Source organism: Dreissena polymorpha, chromosome 15 (genome assembly GCF_020536995.1).
Source record: "Dreissena polymorpha isolate Duluth1 chromosome 15, UMN_Dpol_1.0, whole genome shotgun sequence".
NCBI lineage: Eukaryota > Metazoa > Mollusca > Bivalvia > Myida > Dreissenidae > Dreissena > Dreissena polymorpha.
The window spans coordinates 37711371-37726210 of record NC_068369.1 but is presented as its reverse complement, the minus strand read 5'-3'; the positions used below and the strand labels follow the sequence as shown (position 1 = coordinate 37726210).

At 36.0% G+C, this 14840-nt stretch overlaps 2 protein-coding genes and 1 long non-coding RNA gene across 3 annotated transcripts; 2 read left to right on the top strand and 1 right to left on the bottom strand.

The window, feature by feature from the left end:
* Nucleotides 1-4062: 4062 nt before the first annotated feature.
* Nucleotides 4063-5043, bottom strand: LOC127859692 (zinc finger protein 62-like). The gene has a single exon (XM_052397198.1). The coding sequence runs from the start codon at nucleotides 5041-5043 to the stop codon at nucleotides 4063-4065; it is 981 nt and encodes a 326-aa protein (XP_052253158.1).
* A 3250-nt stretch (nucleotides 5044-8293) lies between these two features.
* On the top strand, nucleotides 8294-9271 carry LOC127859691 (zinc finger protein 3-like). The gene has a single exon (XM_052397197.1). It carries the CDS (start codon nucleotides 8294-8296, stop codon nucleotides 9269-9271), a length of 978 nt encoding a protein of 325 aa, XP_052253157.1.
* Nucleotides 9272-11879: 2608 nt separating this feature from the next.
* LOC127860082 (uncharacterized) lies at nucleotides 11880-14836 on the top strand. The gene is made up of 3 exons (XR_008039595.1): nucleotides 11880-12040; nucleotides 12814-12875; nucleotides 14549-14836. It is a non-coding gene; the product is annotated as an uncharacterized LOC127860082 (long non-coding RNA).
* Nucleotides 14837-14840: the final 4 nt, after the last annotated feature.

Sequence of the window (14840 nt, the reverse complement as noted above, 5' to 3'; positions counted from 1 at the left end):
TTTGATAAAGGGGCCTTTTCATGTTTTGGTTAATTGACAAAATTAAAAAAAATGTGTTTCAGATTTGCAAATTTTGGTTGTAGTTATGATATATGCGATGAAACAATTATACTGAAAATTTACCATGCTCAAAAATAGCCACAATATGCATATTTTGACGATTTAAAAAAAAATCGAAAATTATAAAGCTTTGCAACGCGAAACGATTTATTTATTGCCACGGAGGTGTGTACGGAATCCCAGCTCGTATACAAAACGGTATGACAAGATATCGAAAAGAAAACAGTTTTTGCGAAAACAGTAAAATTTTCCGAAAACAGTGTTTTAATATATGAAAACATTTTATAACACATAACACATACTAGTAACACATGGTTTATTGTAATGCAAGGCCTCTTGCCCAAAATACAATTGTTCAATAATCTTCCATTGTGGTGACAAAAGAGATATGTGAATTAGTAATATATAATTAACGAGCAGAACATGTAACACAAAGACATAAGCATACAATGCATATAGCATATAATATCATAACATTGACAAGTTAGTATTTCAAGTTAAATGTTTCATAATAAGAGTACTTATAACGTCATGAAACACTTTTATATTAAGCATCAATCAAAAACTATTTTCGAGTAGTAAACGCTTCGTGCATACATTTTGCAATAGCAATTACACTGTTTCTGTCAAATTCCGACATCATTTTATAAAACAGATTTAAAGTTATATAATGGTTTCCAATAATGTCCATTAACTATTAATGTATTATCTCATCATTTAATGGGCACACTAAAACAAAATGGAATTCGTCTTCAATTACATAAACAGTTCGTTTTAAACAGAAGTAACAATATCTATATTCTCTATCTTTATTCATATAAAGGCCCTTTTCAATTTGTAGTACGTGGCCTGAACAACGAACATTCGATACCGTCCTTTTTAAAGTATAAGGTAAATCCGTGTTTAGATATCTATCGGTATTCAGGAGAGTTTTTTAAATATTTATAATGTAGCACTTTGGGGGATGTATTGATAACATCCTGCAGCTTTTGGAGAACGCATTCTTTATATCTTCTTTTATAGAGTTCCGTGAAAGCATTGACGTTTCCAATATCACCGGCTATCCAAGCCAACCGGAAGCCATTTTCAAACAGAAGTTGTTTAACTCCGGTAGCCCACGTTGGCTTGCCGTCGTTGTCTAAGTTACGTAGCATCAAGTAACAATTTTTCGGATACCTTTGGTCTTCCATCCGAGTCAGCTTTGTCCAATACTTAACACAGAGCGACATATTCTTTACATTTAATGTATGCTGTCCACATTCACTCAGAGCGAGAGAGTTTCGTACATTTTGATTTAAACAAGCCACGTATTTACACAACCGGGTGTGTACACGCTCTATAGTTTCATTGAAACGGCACCCCATATCTCTGTGGAGTAGCATAAAATTGGCGTCACCATTGCGTCAAAAAGTTTAAAAGCATCCTTCGGTTGGAAGTAACCAAATCGTTTTTGAAATCTGTAAATGTTATCCACCTTCTTCGAAGCCTGTAGACTTAATATTTCTGGAGTTTTGGTCCATGATAAGGTTGGCATGAAATAGGCTCCCAGATATTTATAAATCTGCACAACTTCAATTTATTCACCGTTTTCTAACCACTTTTTATAGGACCTAAGCGGGCCTCCGTTGCGAAACACCATTATTTTTCCACATTTATTTTCATCCCGGTTAGGGAGCAGAATTGTTCAATACAGTTTATTTGTCTGTGTACGTTTTGTTTTGTATCGGCCATGCTGGCTATATCGTCAGCAAATAGAAAGGCATATATGTCATCTGTAATATCTTTAATAAAGACTCCATTTTCGCATTCAGCTTCAGAAAGTCTGCTAGAACATTGATAAACAGTAAAAAATCAGAGGCGAGCTGACAAAGCCCCGATACGTTCCGATCGAGCAATTAAAGAATCTGGTTAAGCCATTTTTTCCTTTAACACACGACCTTAAGTTGTTATTTAATAATAGTTTATGCTTAATTTGCTTTAGCCACCTCACACTCCCGGCACCACCAACCAGGCTGGTTATTCACTGATTGCCTTGCTGTACACGTATTTCGACTTTTTGAACCCGCAGTTTTGAATATCGTGATAAAGTCATTCAGCTTTTCAATGGTATTCGATGTGTTGACTGTATTGATGAACGCTTCATATAATCTCTCAAAATTATTTACAAATCCATCTTTACCCTACTGACGCCATGTATATTTTAATTTAAACCGGAATATTGATAAATTTTGTAAATAAACTTTTTTTCTGATGGATTAAAACCACAGCTTAAACACAATATTGCTCATGATCACACGTAAACTTCTTTCTTAAAGCGAATGGAAATTAGGTAACAAACTGAGCCCGTAAGGGCGGGCGCAATTGAAATACCGCAGAAATAGCGATACCGAGAGAATACAGATGCCGACTATAATGTTTTCCAAATCCTTTTTACAAGCGTTTACTGATTATGAGGATAATAATAACAATAAGATCACAAATAGATTGAAGCAAATAAATTCGAAAGAAATCAGGATTCATGCAATACATTTTGGCGGGTTATATTTACGAAAATTGTGTTTGGAAAAAGTCATACCCATATGCGGTAAACCAGTCTGGGAATTTAACTTATTCCCTACAGGCCGAGAAACAGAAAACAGGACGCATAACAGACTAGTGCACAAAATCGTTTTTGGCGGTGAAAACATATTAAATGCATGAACAAAGAGAACAAATCGCCACAAAACAATGACTTTTCTGTCGTATTTTTCTTGAGATATGCATGTACGCGTGATATAGCATTTGTCGAAGTGTCTATGTTGCTCAAGCAAGTGGTCTAGGATTTTGAATCGCGAAAATAGATGACTCGGGCATATACAAATTGAGTTTTATAGGTATGTCTATATGTATGTCAAAAAAGTGATAAGCGTCGGCCTTTTGCCGGTAAAAGTAATGGTAGAAGATAGAAGTTGGACGTAGTGTTATGAACTGGTTAACATGGCAAGATATAATGGAAAAATATTTATCTTATATTGCAACTGAACATCTAATATTAACTTATTTACTTACAAGACATACGATTAGAAGAATTTGATGTAGGGGGAGGAACATATTGATACTGATTTTTCGAAAACGAAATTAATTTACGCATATTATCCCCTCAGCAAATTTAAAATGTATAAAGTTGCATCATGATATTATATGTGCTTTTCAAGATAATTCTTTTTTTGTAGATGTATAGTCGGACAGATGCGTGAACAACGGAATGGGATTTTAGAGACACACGTCCTCATATAACTTAATGATTACATTATACCATATTTCTAATCATATCTTGTGTAGTTTTTAAGTAATACTATATAAAGTGCTATTGTGTTTTCATTATTAGTAACAGATACTTACCTTTCACCTTTTGTGATTTTTATTTTATTTACAGATACCTGACATTTTAGATGTTGAGAAAACCGAACGATCAATCATGTTTCCAACATAGTTTTGTCCAAGAATCCTCAGGACTGTCGGAAAAATTGCAGGATTAGGTTTTTCTCTATATATCTCACTTTATGCGGACAGAGAGTCAGACACGTGAATCAACAAATACCTGGATGTGTTCATAAATTTTCATTATAATATGTTATGTTATGTCGAGTTATTATAATATTTTGGTTCATGAGGACAATTAGACAGACGGACGGATGAACACAGGAAGTAAATAGCAGACAGACATACCTGGATGTGTATATCAAGTTTTATGATAATATACGCGTACATTTTGTATGTTATGTATTTTTAAGCTTTAACAATAAGTTTTTGCTCATAGATGCGGCAGAAAGACCGATTCTTTAAGGTAAACTAAAAATACAACTTTGGAATTCCATACTTTTATGTATATCCACTACCAATGCCAAACATAGCACCATGCATTCAATAAATAATGCATTTCAAGGCATATGTAGCGTAAATCATGTCATAAAAAGCATAAACGTGTAAAAGATATAATGCGCTAATACAATAGCACCATGTCTATTTGTGCGAGCACAAATGAAGTTTCAGTTGGATCTTCTGTGGATAACTCTTGTCGCACTCTGCCACCGGGCACTGAAATGGGTTATCTCCCGTGTGGAGTCTCTCGTGAACTGCGCGTGCGTACTTGCTGTTAAACTTCTTGGAGCAGTAGCCGCACTTAAAACTTCTATGATCCCTGTGGTAGCGGTTGTGTTGTGTCAGGGAAGATCTCTTGGCGAACTTCCGGTCGCACATGGTGCATGAAAACGGCATCGCTCCCATGTGGACGTTCATGTGATCCTTCAAGCGGCTGTTGGTGGAGAACTCCTTCCGGCAGACGTCACATATATGGCCGTCGTGGAGACGCTGGTGTTTGATGAAGAAGCATTGAGACACCGCCTTGTCACAGAGGCTGCAGTGGATCTTCTCCTCGTTCAAGCGAGTGTGGCGCGAGACGAAGCCATGCGCGACGAGCAGCGACTTCCGGAGATTGCATGTGTCGCCTTGCACACAGTGTAAAGTATGGTGGTTCTTAGCGTCGATATCGTCCAAACAGAAGGCGTTGCACACATGACACCAGAACACATTACCCTCCGAAAGTTCCATCCGGCTTCTCTGAGAACCGCTGTATGTAATTTCAGGATATGGGGAGAGCGCACTGGTCACCACTGCGTGACGGGAATATCCGGTTGAACTCGGCTTGGTATCTCGCAATATGGCGTCAATTGAAAATGGAAGCAAGCGAGGCGATGTCTCTGCATTACGTGTGATGCAAATACCGTCCTCATTGATAGAAGAGTTGGCACTGTTGTCAGAACATGTCGCCCCATCGGCGTCTGAAGCATCAAACGTCTCGCTCCGGAGATCTTCAGACTGAACAAAGCGCTCGCACGTGTGGCTCTCGTACTTGCTGAGGCTAAGATTTAGTGGAGAGTCGCCATACGGCAGCCCCAGTTTGTAGCTGGCGCTCAACAGAAGGTGTGAAATCAACGCTTCCATCTGAAGATTACAAATATGCCTTAATAAACTAAACTGATAAGGCAGCGTAAGACGACAAAATTGAATTATTTTGTAATCAATGAAATCGTTTGTGAGAAAAAAATCTGAAGATTCGTTCAACTATTGCATGTTTCAAATCTTGATTGATAATCTAAATATTGTTTACATAACACTTGAATTTTCAATTACACTTATACTAATTAGCCTATAGCAATTTTAATTACTATACAATTAAAAAACAAATATTAACAGAAATTAAATAACGTACCTACCTTGATTTAAGGTCTCTCTTTGCTAGATGACGTCGAACGATATAGATTAAACTAATATTGAAGAAGTCAAATAATAATTATTTTTTCGCAAATTTTTCTTCAATTTGCCTGATCTTACTTATCAAATCACAAAGGATGATTATCACAACGCATTTACGGCTAAATATACTCTCGATTAGTAGCCCGAGAATGGCTGGCTTTTGTGATCAAAGCCAACTGAGTTGCTGCTTTCACTTTCAAAGTGTGAAAGGCTTATAGAAGCTCGCTCTTCGTTAAGCTTTGTTGGCGGTCGATGTTTGCGCAAGGTGTGATACTGAATGCCAATTTTCGTAAATAGTTGTTGCAATTAATTTTTATCATCGCCACCGCAATTATCACCGTTATCTTTATATCAACTGTAGCAACATAGCTTTTTCTATTAAATTCAATAGTAATTTTATTCGTTTTGTATCAATAATGGATTTTCATTATATATAGGAATTTTAGCGACATATTACTGAATTATATTTATGCTATTGATATGTTGTAATATATGTTACGGGAATACACCATTGTAATGTATTGCTTATTTCTTCTTGTAAAAGTCGTTGTTTATTATCTGTTACTAATACGGAATCGTACCTCATTTCAGTACTGAGATTCCTTACTTTAACGCATTTTAGATGAACAATATAACCGACATAGATGACACATATAACCGACATAGGTTACACATATAAACGACATAGATGACACATATAACCTACATAAATGAAACCTATAACCGACATATATGACACATATAACTGACGTATATTACACATATAACCGATATCTATGAAACATATAACCGACATCGTTGACAAATATAACCGACATAGATGATACATATAACCGACATAAATGAAACCTATAACCGACATAGATGACACATATAACTGACGTATTATACACATATAACCGATATCTATGACACATATAACCGACATCGTTGACAAATAGAACCAACATAGATGACACATATAACCAACATAGATGACACATATAACAGGCATAGATGACACATACAACCAACATAGATGACAAATATAACCGACTTAGATGACAAATATAACCGATATAGGTGGCACATATAACTGACATAGATGACAGATATAACCGACATATATGACATATACAACCGTCATAAATGGCACAAATAATCGACATATATGACACATATAAACGACATAGGTAACACTTTGAACCGAAAAATCAATGTCAAGTGGGTTTATTTTTTTGTCAACTGCCAATTTACTAATGTTCAAATAATAAGTCACATACATACAATGAGCTAAAATTATATTATTTTCATATATTTAAAACAAAACCAATATTATATAGTGTAACAATCAATGTTTGAATTTCAATCAAAATGAATAGGCACACATTAAAGGTGGTAGAATGATTCTCTTGTGGTGAGATATGGTACAGATTATACGGAAAAAACCTGATACATATGGCAATGTTCCTCTGTGATTTTTCCAGATTTTTTTATTTAAACTGGAAAAAAATAATAATTATGTTTCGTATTTGTATACACCATTTACACAATGACTCGTTTTTGTTTATATTCGTTTACGTAAAGAAATAAACTTTTTGGCGCTAAACTACATGTACGTACGAAAGCGATTATTGTGTTACTAATTTATTAAATCAACTCAACGATGATGACATGGTTAATAAAGTAGTCATGGCGATACCGAAGATGATGATGGAAGTAAAATGCTTAAGTTGGGGGAGGATATGCCATAGTCATACACGAGTAGGATGGCAGCAAAAATAATGATCATCATAACATTAATAACATTAAGATAACGAATTAAATATAAGTAGCAATATTATTAAATATATGATCTAATCACGATATTTACTGTATAAGATATAAACTGAATAATATGTTTTGTTGCTGTTAAATTATCGGAAGTCACAATATTGCACTTATAATTGTACTTTGTTACATTGCCCTTACTGTATATGTAATTTATCTGGGTTAAAATAAAAATTCTGTTCTGTTTGAAACACGATATTAAGCAAACCTTTGTTTGTAACATATATAAAACACTTATAAAACATCTATTCACTTTAATGGGACTCGGATTTCACACTTTGCGCAAACATTGACCGCCATCAAAGCTAAATACAGTGTATGTTTCAATAAGCGCTTCACACCTTAAAAGTGAAAGTGAGAACTCAGTTGGCTTTGATCACAAAAGCCAGTCGTTCTCGGGTACTGATCGAGGTATATATACCCGTAATTGCGTTGTGATAATCATCAATCGTAATTGGATAGCTGCAGTAAGACAAATTGACGTATTTGATACCACCAACAACAATTATAATAATTAAAAAAAAAACAATCTTTGAAAGAGAGCCGTACAATTAAGGTAGATACGTTAACTTTATCTCGCATATACATCATGTTTTATAGGATTTATTTCCAAATACATCGGGGCAGAAATGCCCATGAGTACACAAAAGTATACAAAAGATGTTCTACACATATCAAAGTCAAGGTCATAATAAAAACATGCATATTGTTACACAATGTTATGAAGTACAATATATTCTCTATGAAAATACAAAGGCATATGAACAAGTGAAATGTTTTACAATCCAATAATAAAACATTTGTTATATAATACGTAGTACAGAATAATACATGTACTGAGGAAAATATAACATAATGTAGATGTTTATTCAGGAAAAGAGGCAATATGCCTCATGTAACACATGTTTTATAATTCTTTCTTTAATATCCGTATCAATTATGATACACAAGTGTTATGATTTTAGAGTATCATACAAACATACAACATTGTTTGTTGTTTTGGTGTACATTAAGTTCCATATTGAGAAATGAAAAGGTATTACTGTTTACAAAATTGTAAAGTATTCTGTTAACGTACGCTGCTTATGATCATAATGGTTGTTCTTTAATGCATATTTTTTATCTTCAGATGGAAGCTTTGATGTCACACCTTCTGTTGAGCGCCAGCTACAAACTGAGGCTGCCTCATGGCGACTCTCCACTAAATCTTAGCCTCAGCAAGTACGAGAGCCACACGTGCGAGCGCTTCGTTCAGTCTGAAGATCTCCGCAGCGAGACACTAGATGCTTTGGACGCCGATGAGGCGACAGGTTCTGACAGCGGTGACATCTCTCCTCTCATTGAGGACCGTATTTACGCTAAGCGTAATGCAGAAACCGCGCGTCGCTTGCTTCCGTTTACCATTGACGCCATATTGCGAGATACCAAGCCGAGTCCAAACGGATATTCCCGTCATGCAGTGGTGACTAGTGCGCTCTCTCCAAATTTTGAACTTGCATACAGCGGTTGTCAGAATAGCCGGATGGCACTTCCGGTAGGTGATGTGTTCTGGTGTCATGTGTGCAATGCCTTCTGTTTGGACGATATCGACGCTAAGAACCACCATACTTTACACTGTGTGAAGGGCGACACGTGCAATCTCCGGAAGTCGCTGTTCGCCATTCACGGCTGCGTCTCGCGTCACGCTCGCTTGCACGAGGAGAAGATCCACTGCAGTCTATGTGACAAAGCGGTGTCTCAATGCTTCTTCATCAAACATCAGCGTCTCCACGACGGCCATATTTGTGACGTCTGCCGAAAGGAGTTCTCCACCAAGAGCCGCCTGAATGATCACATGAACGTCCACTTGGGAGCGATGTCGTTCTCGTGCACCATATGCGACCGAAAGTTCTCCAAGAGGTCTTCTCTGACACAACACTACCGCTACCATAGGGATCATAGAAGTTTTAAGTGCGGCTATTGCTCCAAGAAGTTTAACAGCAAGTACGCATGCGCAGTTCACGAGAGACTCCACACGGGAGATAACCCATTTCAGTGCCCGGTGGCAGGGTGCGACAAGAGTTATCCCCAGAAAGTCCAACTGAAACTTCATTTGTGCTCGCATTAATAGATATGGTCTTATTGTTGAGCGGCATTGTATCATATACATAGTTCAGCTATTTATAACATCCTTTTTGTTTGATCTTTATGCTTTACGCTACATATGCTTTGAAATGCATTGTTTGTTTGAATATATTATTTTAATTTAAGCTTTGCTAGTGGATACCTATAAAAGTAGGAAATTCTTAAGTTTTTTTTTAATTTGACCTTAAAGAATCGGTCATTGTGCTGCATTTATGGGCATTATTTAAACTAAAAAGTACATTAACTACGTGTATATTGTCATAATACTTAATATACACATTCAGCCATAGGGTCACTGTATGTCTGTCTGTCAATCACTTCATCTGTTCATCCGTCCGTCCGTCTGTTTGTCCATAACGAAATATTCTAATAACCCGAAATACGTAACATATTATAATGAAAATGTATATACGCATGCAGAAATGTGTTGGTTCATAGTCCGACTTTGTACATGTATACTTATAAAAAGCAATGTGGGAATTATGCAAGCTCTATCGGTTTTCACCAGATGTCAAAGTATCTGTAAATAAAATATATATAATTTAGCACAGTTCAATGGTCAGATATCTGTAAATAAAAATAGATAAAAAAAGATACGATAATAACTCAATAACTTCATGATATATTACAACTAAGATATTATAGACAATTTATTATAGCCGTTTATCTGTCTTTCCTTCCCATCCTCAACCCTATCGCCCATTTGGCCGTCTATCCTTTAGGAATAAAGAAATATCTTATCAAACACACCTAATACGATAATGAAGTTTGTATACAAATTTAAAATGTTGAGAAGGTATACACATAATCCTTAATGTCTGCACATTTCAAATGTCAAGTGATTGTATTTCAAAATAGCTTTACCCACAACAAATGCAATTTTCTAAATGTTCATTAGATATCATCATCAAACTTGTTATTCGCGTAGAAATCGATGTGCATACACATGTGTAGGAATGTAATGTTAATAAGTGTTCCTAAGCGATGGTTACTTTATATTGTAATTTAATTCAATATGATCGGCGTCAAATATTCGCTTACGATTTCAGAATGTAGATGGTTTTAGCAATAAAATCAATGGGTCACTTGGACTTTGATTTGAGTATACATCGTCAAAGACTGATGTATCTCCCGCTTATGAAGTACGGATTTCAAAGATATTTGAAAACGTTTCGATAGGGATTCATGGTTTGTTATTTTTTCAAACTTTCTCATGATTCATTTAAATTAATTTCATTTATTCAGAAAAAATGTGTTAATACTCCGTTAAATGGCTCTATCTTATCTTAACTCATACTCATAAAAGCATGTTGAGGCAGGTTTTGGTAAACAAAGAATTGCGTTAGCGCGGTTTATGACAACGGATTTTGGGCGGGGAATAAAATAAGGGTACAGTCTAAATTAACCGGGTACGTTTAAGTATATTTTCCATAACCGGTGTACATTTAAATATACTTAAGCGTACCCCGGGTAAATTTAAGTAGTACCCGAGCCGACAATTACCAATCGAGCGGTATAAAGGTACTTGAAATGAATCTTATCAAGGTGCATGTCTTTTTAACTTTGAACGTTGACCTTTTGATCCTTATATAGAAAGCCTTTTTCTTATACAGCTCGATTGGTCATTGTCGGCTTGGATACTACTTACATGTACCCCAATGCTCTTAAGTATACTTACATGTACCCCGGGTACGGTAAATATACTTAAGCGTACCCGGTCGATATTAGACTGTACCCGAGTTGTTTTCCAGACCAAAATCCGATGTCGTAAAACGCGCTACCGATTACCGTAAAACGATATTGTTTATCGTTAACAAACTTTTCTTTATAAAAAAAAACTGCATCAACATGCTTTTTGAGTATGAGTTTCGATAATATAGAGGCCATTTAACAGAAAATTTGACATACATGTGAACATAATTAATTAAAAAAATAGCCGACAGCAACCGATTTAGCGTTAAAATTCACGGGTGCGTTTTAGTACATGTATATTTACCGTACCCTGGGTACATGTAAGTATACTTAAGAGTACCCGGGGTACATGTAAGTAGTACCCGAGCCGACAATGACCAATCGAGCCATTATGCATGTATGTTACCATCTACCAAGATCATACGTTAGAGCGAATCCTAAATATCGCGTTAAGTCTATGGAACAACCATTCTACCGACCGACGGTTTTATATATGTATCTCGGAAAAGCAACCATTGGAAAAACCCACTTATCCGCTAGTACAAATTAAAACTGACCCAGTTTTTGTAATCCTTTCAAAATCGCACATCGTGTCAACCGTTATTGTTTTATATTAAGCTATAATTAGTTAATAAAATGGGCCAACGTTGTTTGTACCGAGGGTTTCGTGGGTTTTTCTAAACTCGTGCGAATTCCGGGATCTGTCTATAGGTAAGATAGTTTAGTGTAACCGCTGTACACAATGGTTTAGTTTTTAATTGGGAGAGAGACTGGTTCCCCATTCAGCTGCGATCGCCATTTTGATCGCTGTGATAGGTTACAATACACTAAATACTTTTGGTGTTCAATGCTATACCCTCTAAAAACAAAATCTTCATTTATTTGAAAACACAATTCTCTGTACGGGCACTTGCCATGACTTTATTTTTGAATATTTCTGTGTTCATGTGGTAGGGAAAACATTGTTGTATACTACAAATTCCCTGTTTTGCTTTTAGGTTGGAGACTACATAAGACTTTGACAGTTGGCGGGAAACCATCATCAACTGGAGAGATGCCGGTAAAAAGATGGCCATAAAACAGTGACCGCTGATTCGCATTGAGTTCTTTCTTACATATTGGATGACCTATGTTTTTTATTGCTTAAATCATTGCGGCTTGGAATGCTCTTTAAGAAAAGGTATGGTTATGGGGGTGTCTACGCGCAAAAGTTTGACTTTATTTTTTGTTAAAGTTATTGCTTTTACATTGAATTTGTGCAGGAAATCTTTTGGTATGTTGTGACCTAAACTAACTTATGATAAAAATGAAATATCATCTGCAAGTGCAAAATATGACTGGGAAAGCTGATTTTTGGTCATCTCTTAGCAAAAGGGAAGAAAATAAGTGCATTAAATGCATGAATTCAGATTATTTGACCTGGAATAGTTGTTTTTCAAGTTGACCCCCCACCCTTATATAGTGGAATAAGGGCTAAATTGCTTTCCGACTTAAATTCAACCGCATATTGGTTGACCGTGTCGCGTAAATGTGTTACATGAAGTTAGAATTCAACGCCAGGGACTCCGTGATCGAGTAACGCAACTAAAGCTTTTGCGAAAAGCATGAACATTCAAACAGAGCCCCATTTCACCGACATGGAATGGCGGGCATTTTTACAGTATTGACAGTGCAGCAGATGCTTAACTGAGCCAGCCTTCATATTTAGTACAATCATGAATTTAGCAAGCTTTATCACTTCATATAATTCATAAAAGTACACTTAAAATACATAAATGCATGTTTTTGTTTCATTTTTTTATCTTTTTCTATTGGGTATTTTGACTTTTTCAGGTAGAGGAATGTCTGCGACTAAGTCAAGGGCCACTGGATAAGGGTTGTTGATGGCAAAACAGGTAATAATATCATTTTGTTATCATGTACACAAGCAAATAAGCATATGTATGATGCTTTAGGTGTGAAAGACTGTCATAATCAGGTTTGTGGTCACTCACACCCTTGCCGTCATGTAATTCTCCTCGCAGTTTGTATTGATAGTTCCGCGTCCTGACATGTAAAGCTCGTGCTTTGTTGGCAGCTGAAGTTGGCACTTAACAGGTTTATCCTTGTTTCTGAGCATGTATGCAGTACAGCTGAGTTGATTTGCTACTTGTAACCCTACAATTAGCTTGTTTTTGGTATTGTTTTCTCACAATATGCTTATATTCATGGTTCCGGCTTAAAAGGGTGTCGCGCCTTACTTAAACATAGGATTGTTATAGCATGTGTCCCCTTCATCATTTACCTTAGAGGGACTTTTTTGACAAAATTTGGCACTTTCAGCAACATGTTTTAATTTTTATTTGGTACATGCTTCTCTCATTCAGTGATTTAATGACAGTATTGTCCATATTCCTTTTTCTTTGCATAGAAAGGTGACATGAATCATTGATATTTGTTGTGTTGAGAATTCTGCAGGAAGCTGTGTCCCCAAAAGAAGTTCTAGAAACCCCTTTCAGGACACTGCCTTGATCTGAACTGCCTTTCTACCCCTGTTACTACATGGAACATCATTGCTAAGCTTATAATGCTTGCCTACATATGTGTATTTTGTTCAATTTAACTTTTCCTCCCCCCCCCCCCCCGACAAATGAGCATTGTATTCTTTCCCTTGGTTACAAACCCCCATTTGGACCAGATTGCCACCATAAAAATAGCCTAAAGTACTCATTTTGTGTCAAAAATATGAAAATTTGTATTGTCTTGAACCTCTAAATGAGAGCTGGCAATGCATATTGACCATCTGCTGCAGTTAAAAGGCACCCATGACATAATATGCTAGAATATTTCATTGGCGGCTGGTAAATAAATGGGCACCGATCGACAAGGCGCTTTCAAAATTTTACACTTTTATTGGTGTGAAATAACAAGTTATTGGGAGCATATTGATTTCTACACTTGAAAGTATCTTTGATCTCTCATTTTGAGTAATAAGTTTATTGTCTTGGATGAAATTGGATTGTTTTTGCTTTGAAATTGGCATTTTTGGGATGATTAAAAAAAAACACACAAATAAGACATTATCAAAATTGCTTAGAGTGAAAATATCTAACAAATTCATTCTTTCCCCACCACACATTAGCCCCACTTGCATGTCTATTTGGTTTGTTTTGGTATTTTATTGCAGATATTGAACACAACAGCTTTAAATCTTTAAGGGGCAGTTAAGCTTTAACAGGCCTAATATCGCCTTCTTCGGACTGAAAACACCCGCGTGTGAAAATATGATACAGAATGGCCAAATGGACAGCTAATCCAGCCAAACTTAATATATTGGTGCAATATGGATGGGAAGATAATAATATGAAAGAAAAACACATTTCAGTCAAAATAAATTTCTCTTATAGGTTACAATACACTAAATACTTTTGGTGTTCAATGCTATACCCTCTAAAAACAAAATCTTCATTTATTTGAAAACACAATTCTCTGTACGGGCACTTGCCATGACTTTATTTTTGAATATTTCTGTGTTCATGTGGTAGGGAAAACATTGTTGTATACTACAAATTCCCTGTTTTGCTTTTAGGTTGGAGACTACATAAGACTTTGACAGTTGGCGGGAAACCATCATCAACTGGAGAGATGCCGGTAAAAAGATGGCCATAAAACAGTGACCGCTGATTCGCATTGAGTTCTTTCTTACATATTGGATGACCTATGTTTTTTATTGCTTAAATCATTGCGGCTTGGAATGCTCTTTAAGAAAAGGTATGGTTATGGGGGTGTCTACGCGCAAAAGTTTGACTTTATTTTTTGTTAAAGTTATTGCTTTTACATTGAATTTGTGCAGGAAATCTTTTGGTATGTTGTGACCTGAT

Coding starts and splice junctions, on each gene's coding strand:
- LOC127859691 (XM_052397197.1), top strand. CDS start 8,294: ATGGAAGCTTTGATGTCACACCTTCTGTTGAGCGCCAGCTACAAACTG.
- LOC127859692 (XM_052397198.1), bottom strand. CDS start 5,043: ATGGAAGCGTTGATTTCACACCTTCTGTTGAGCGCCAGCTACAAACTG.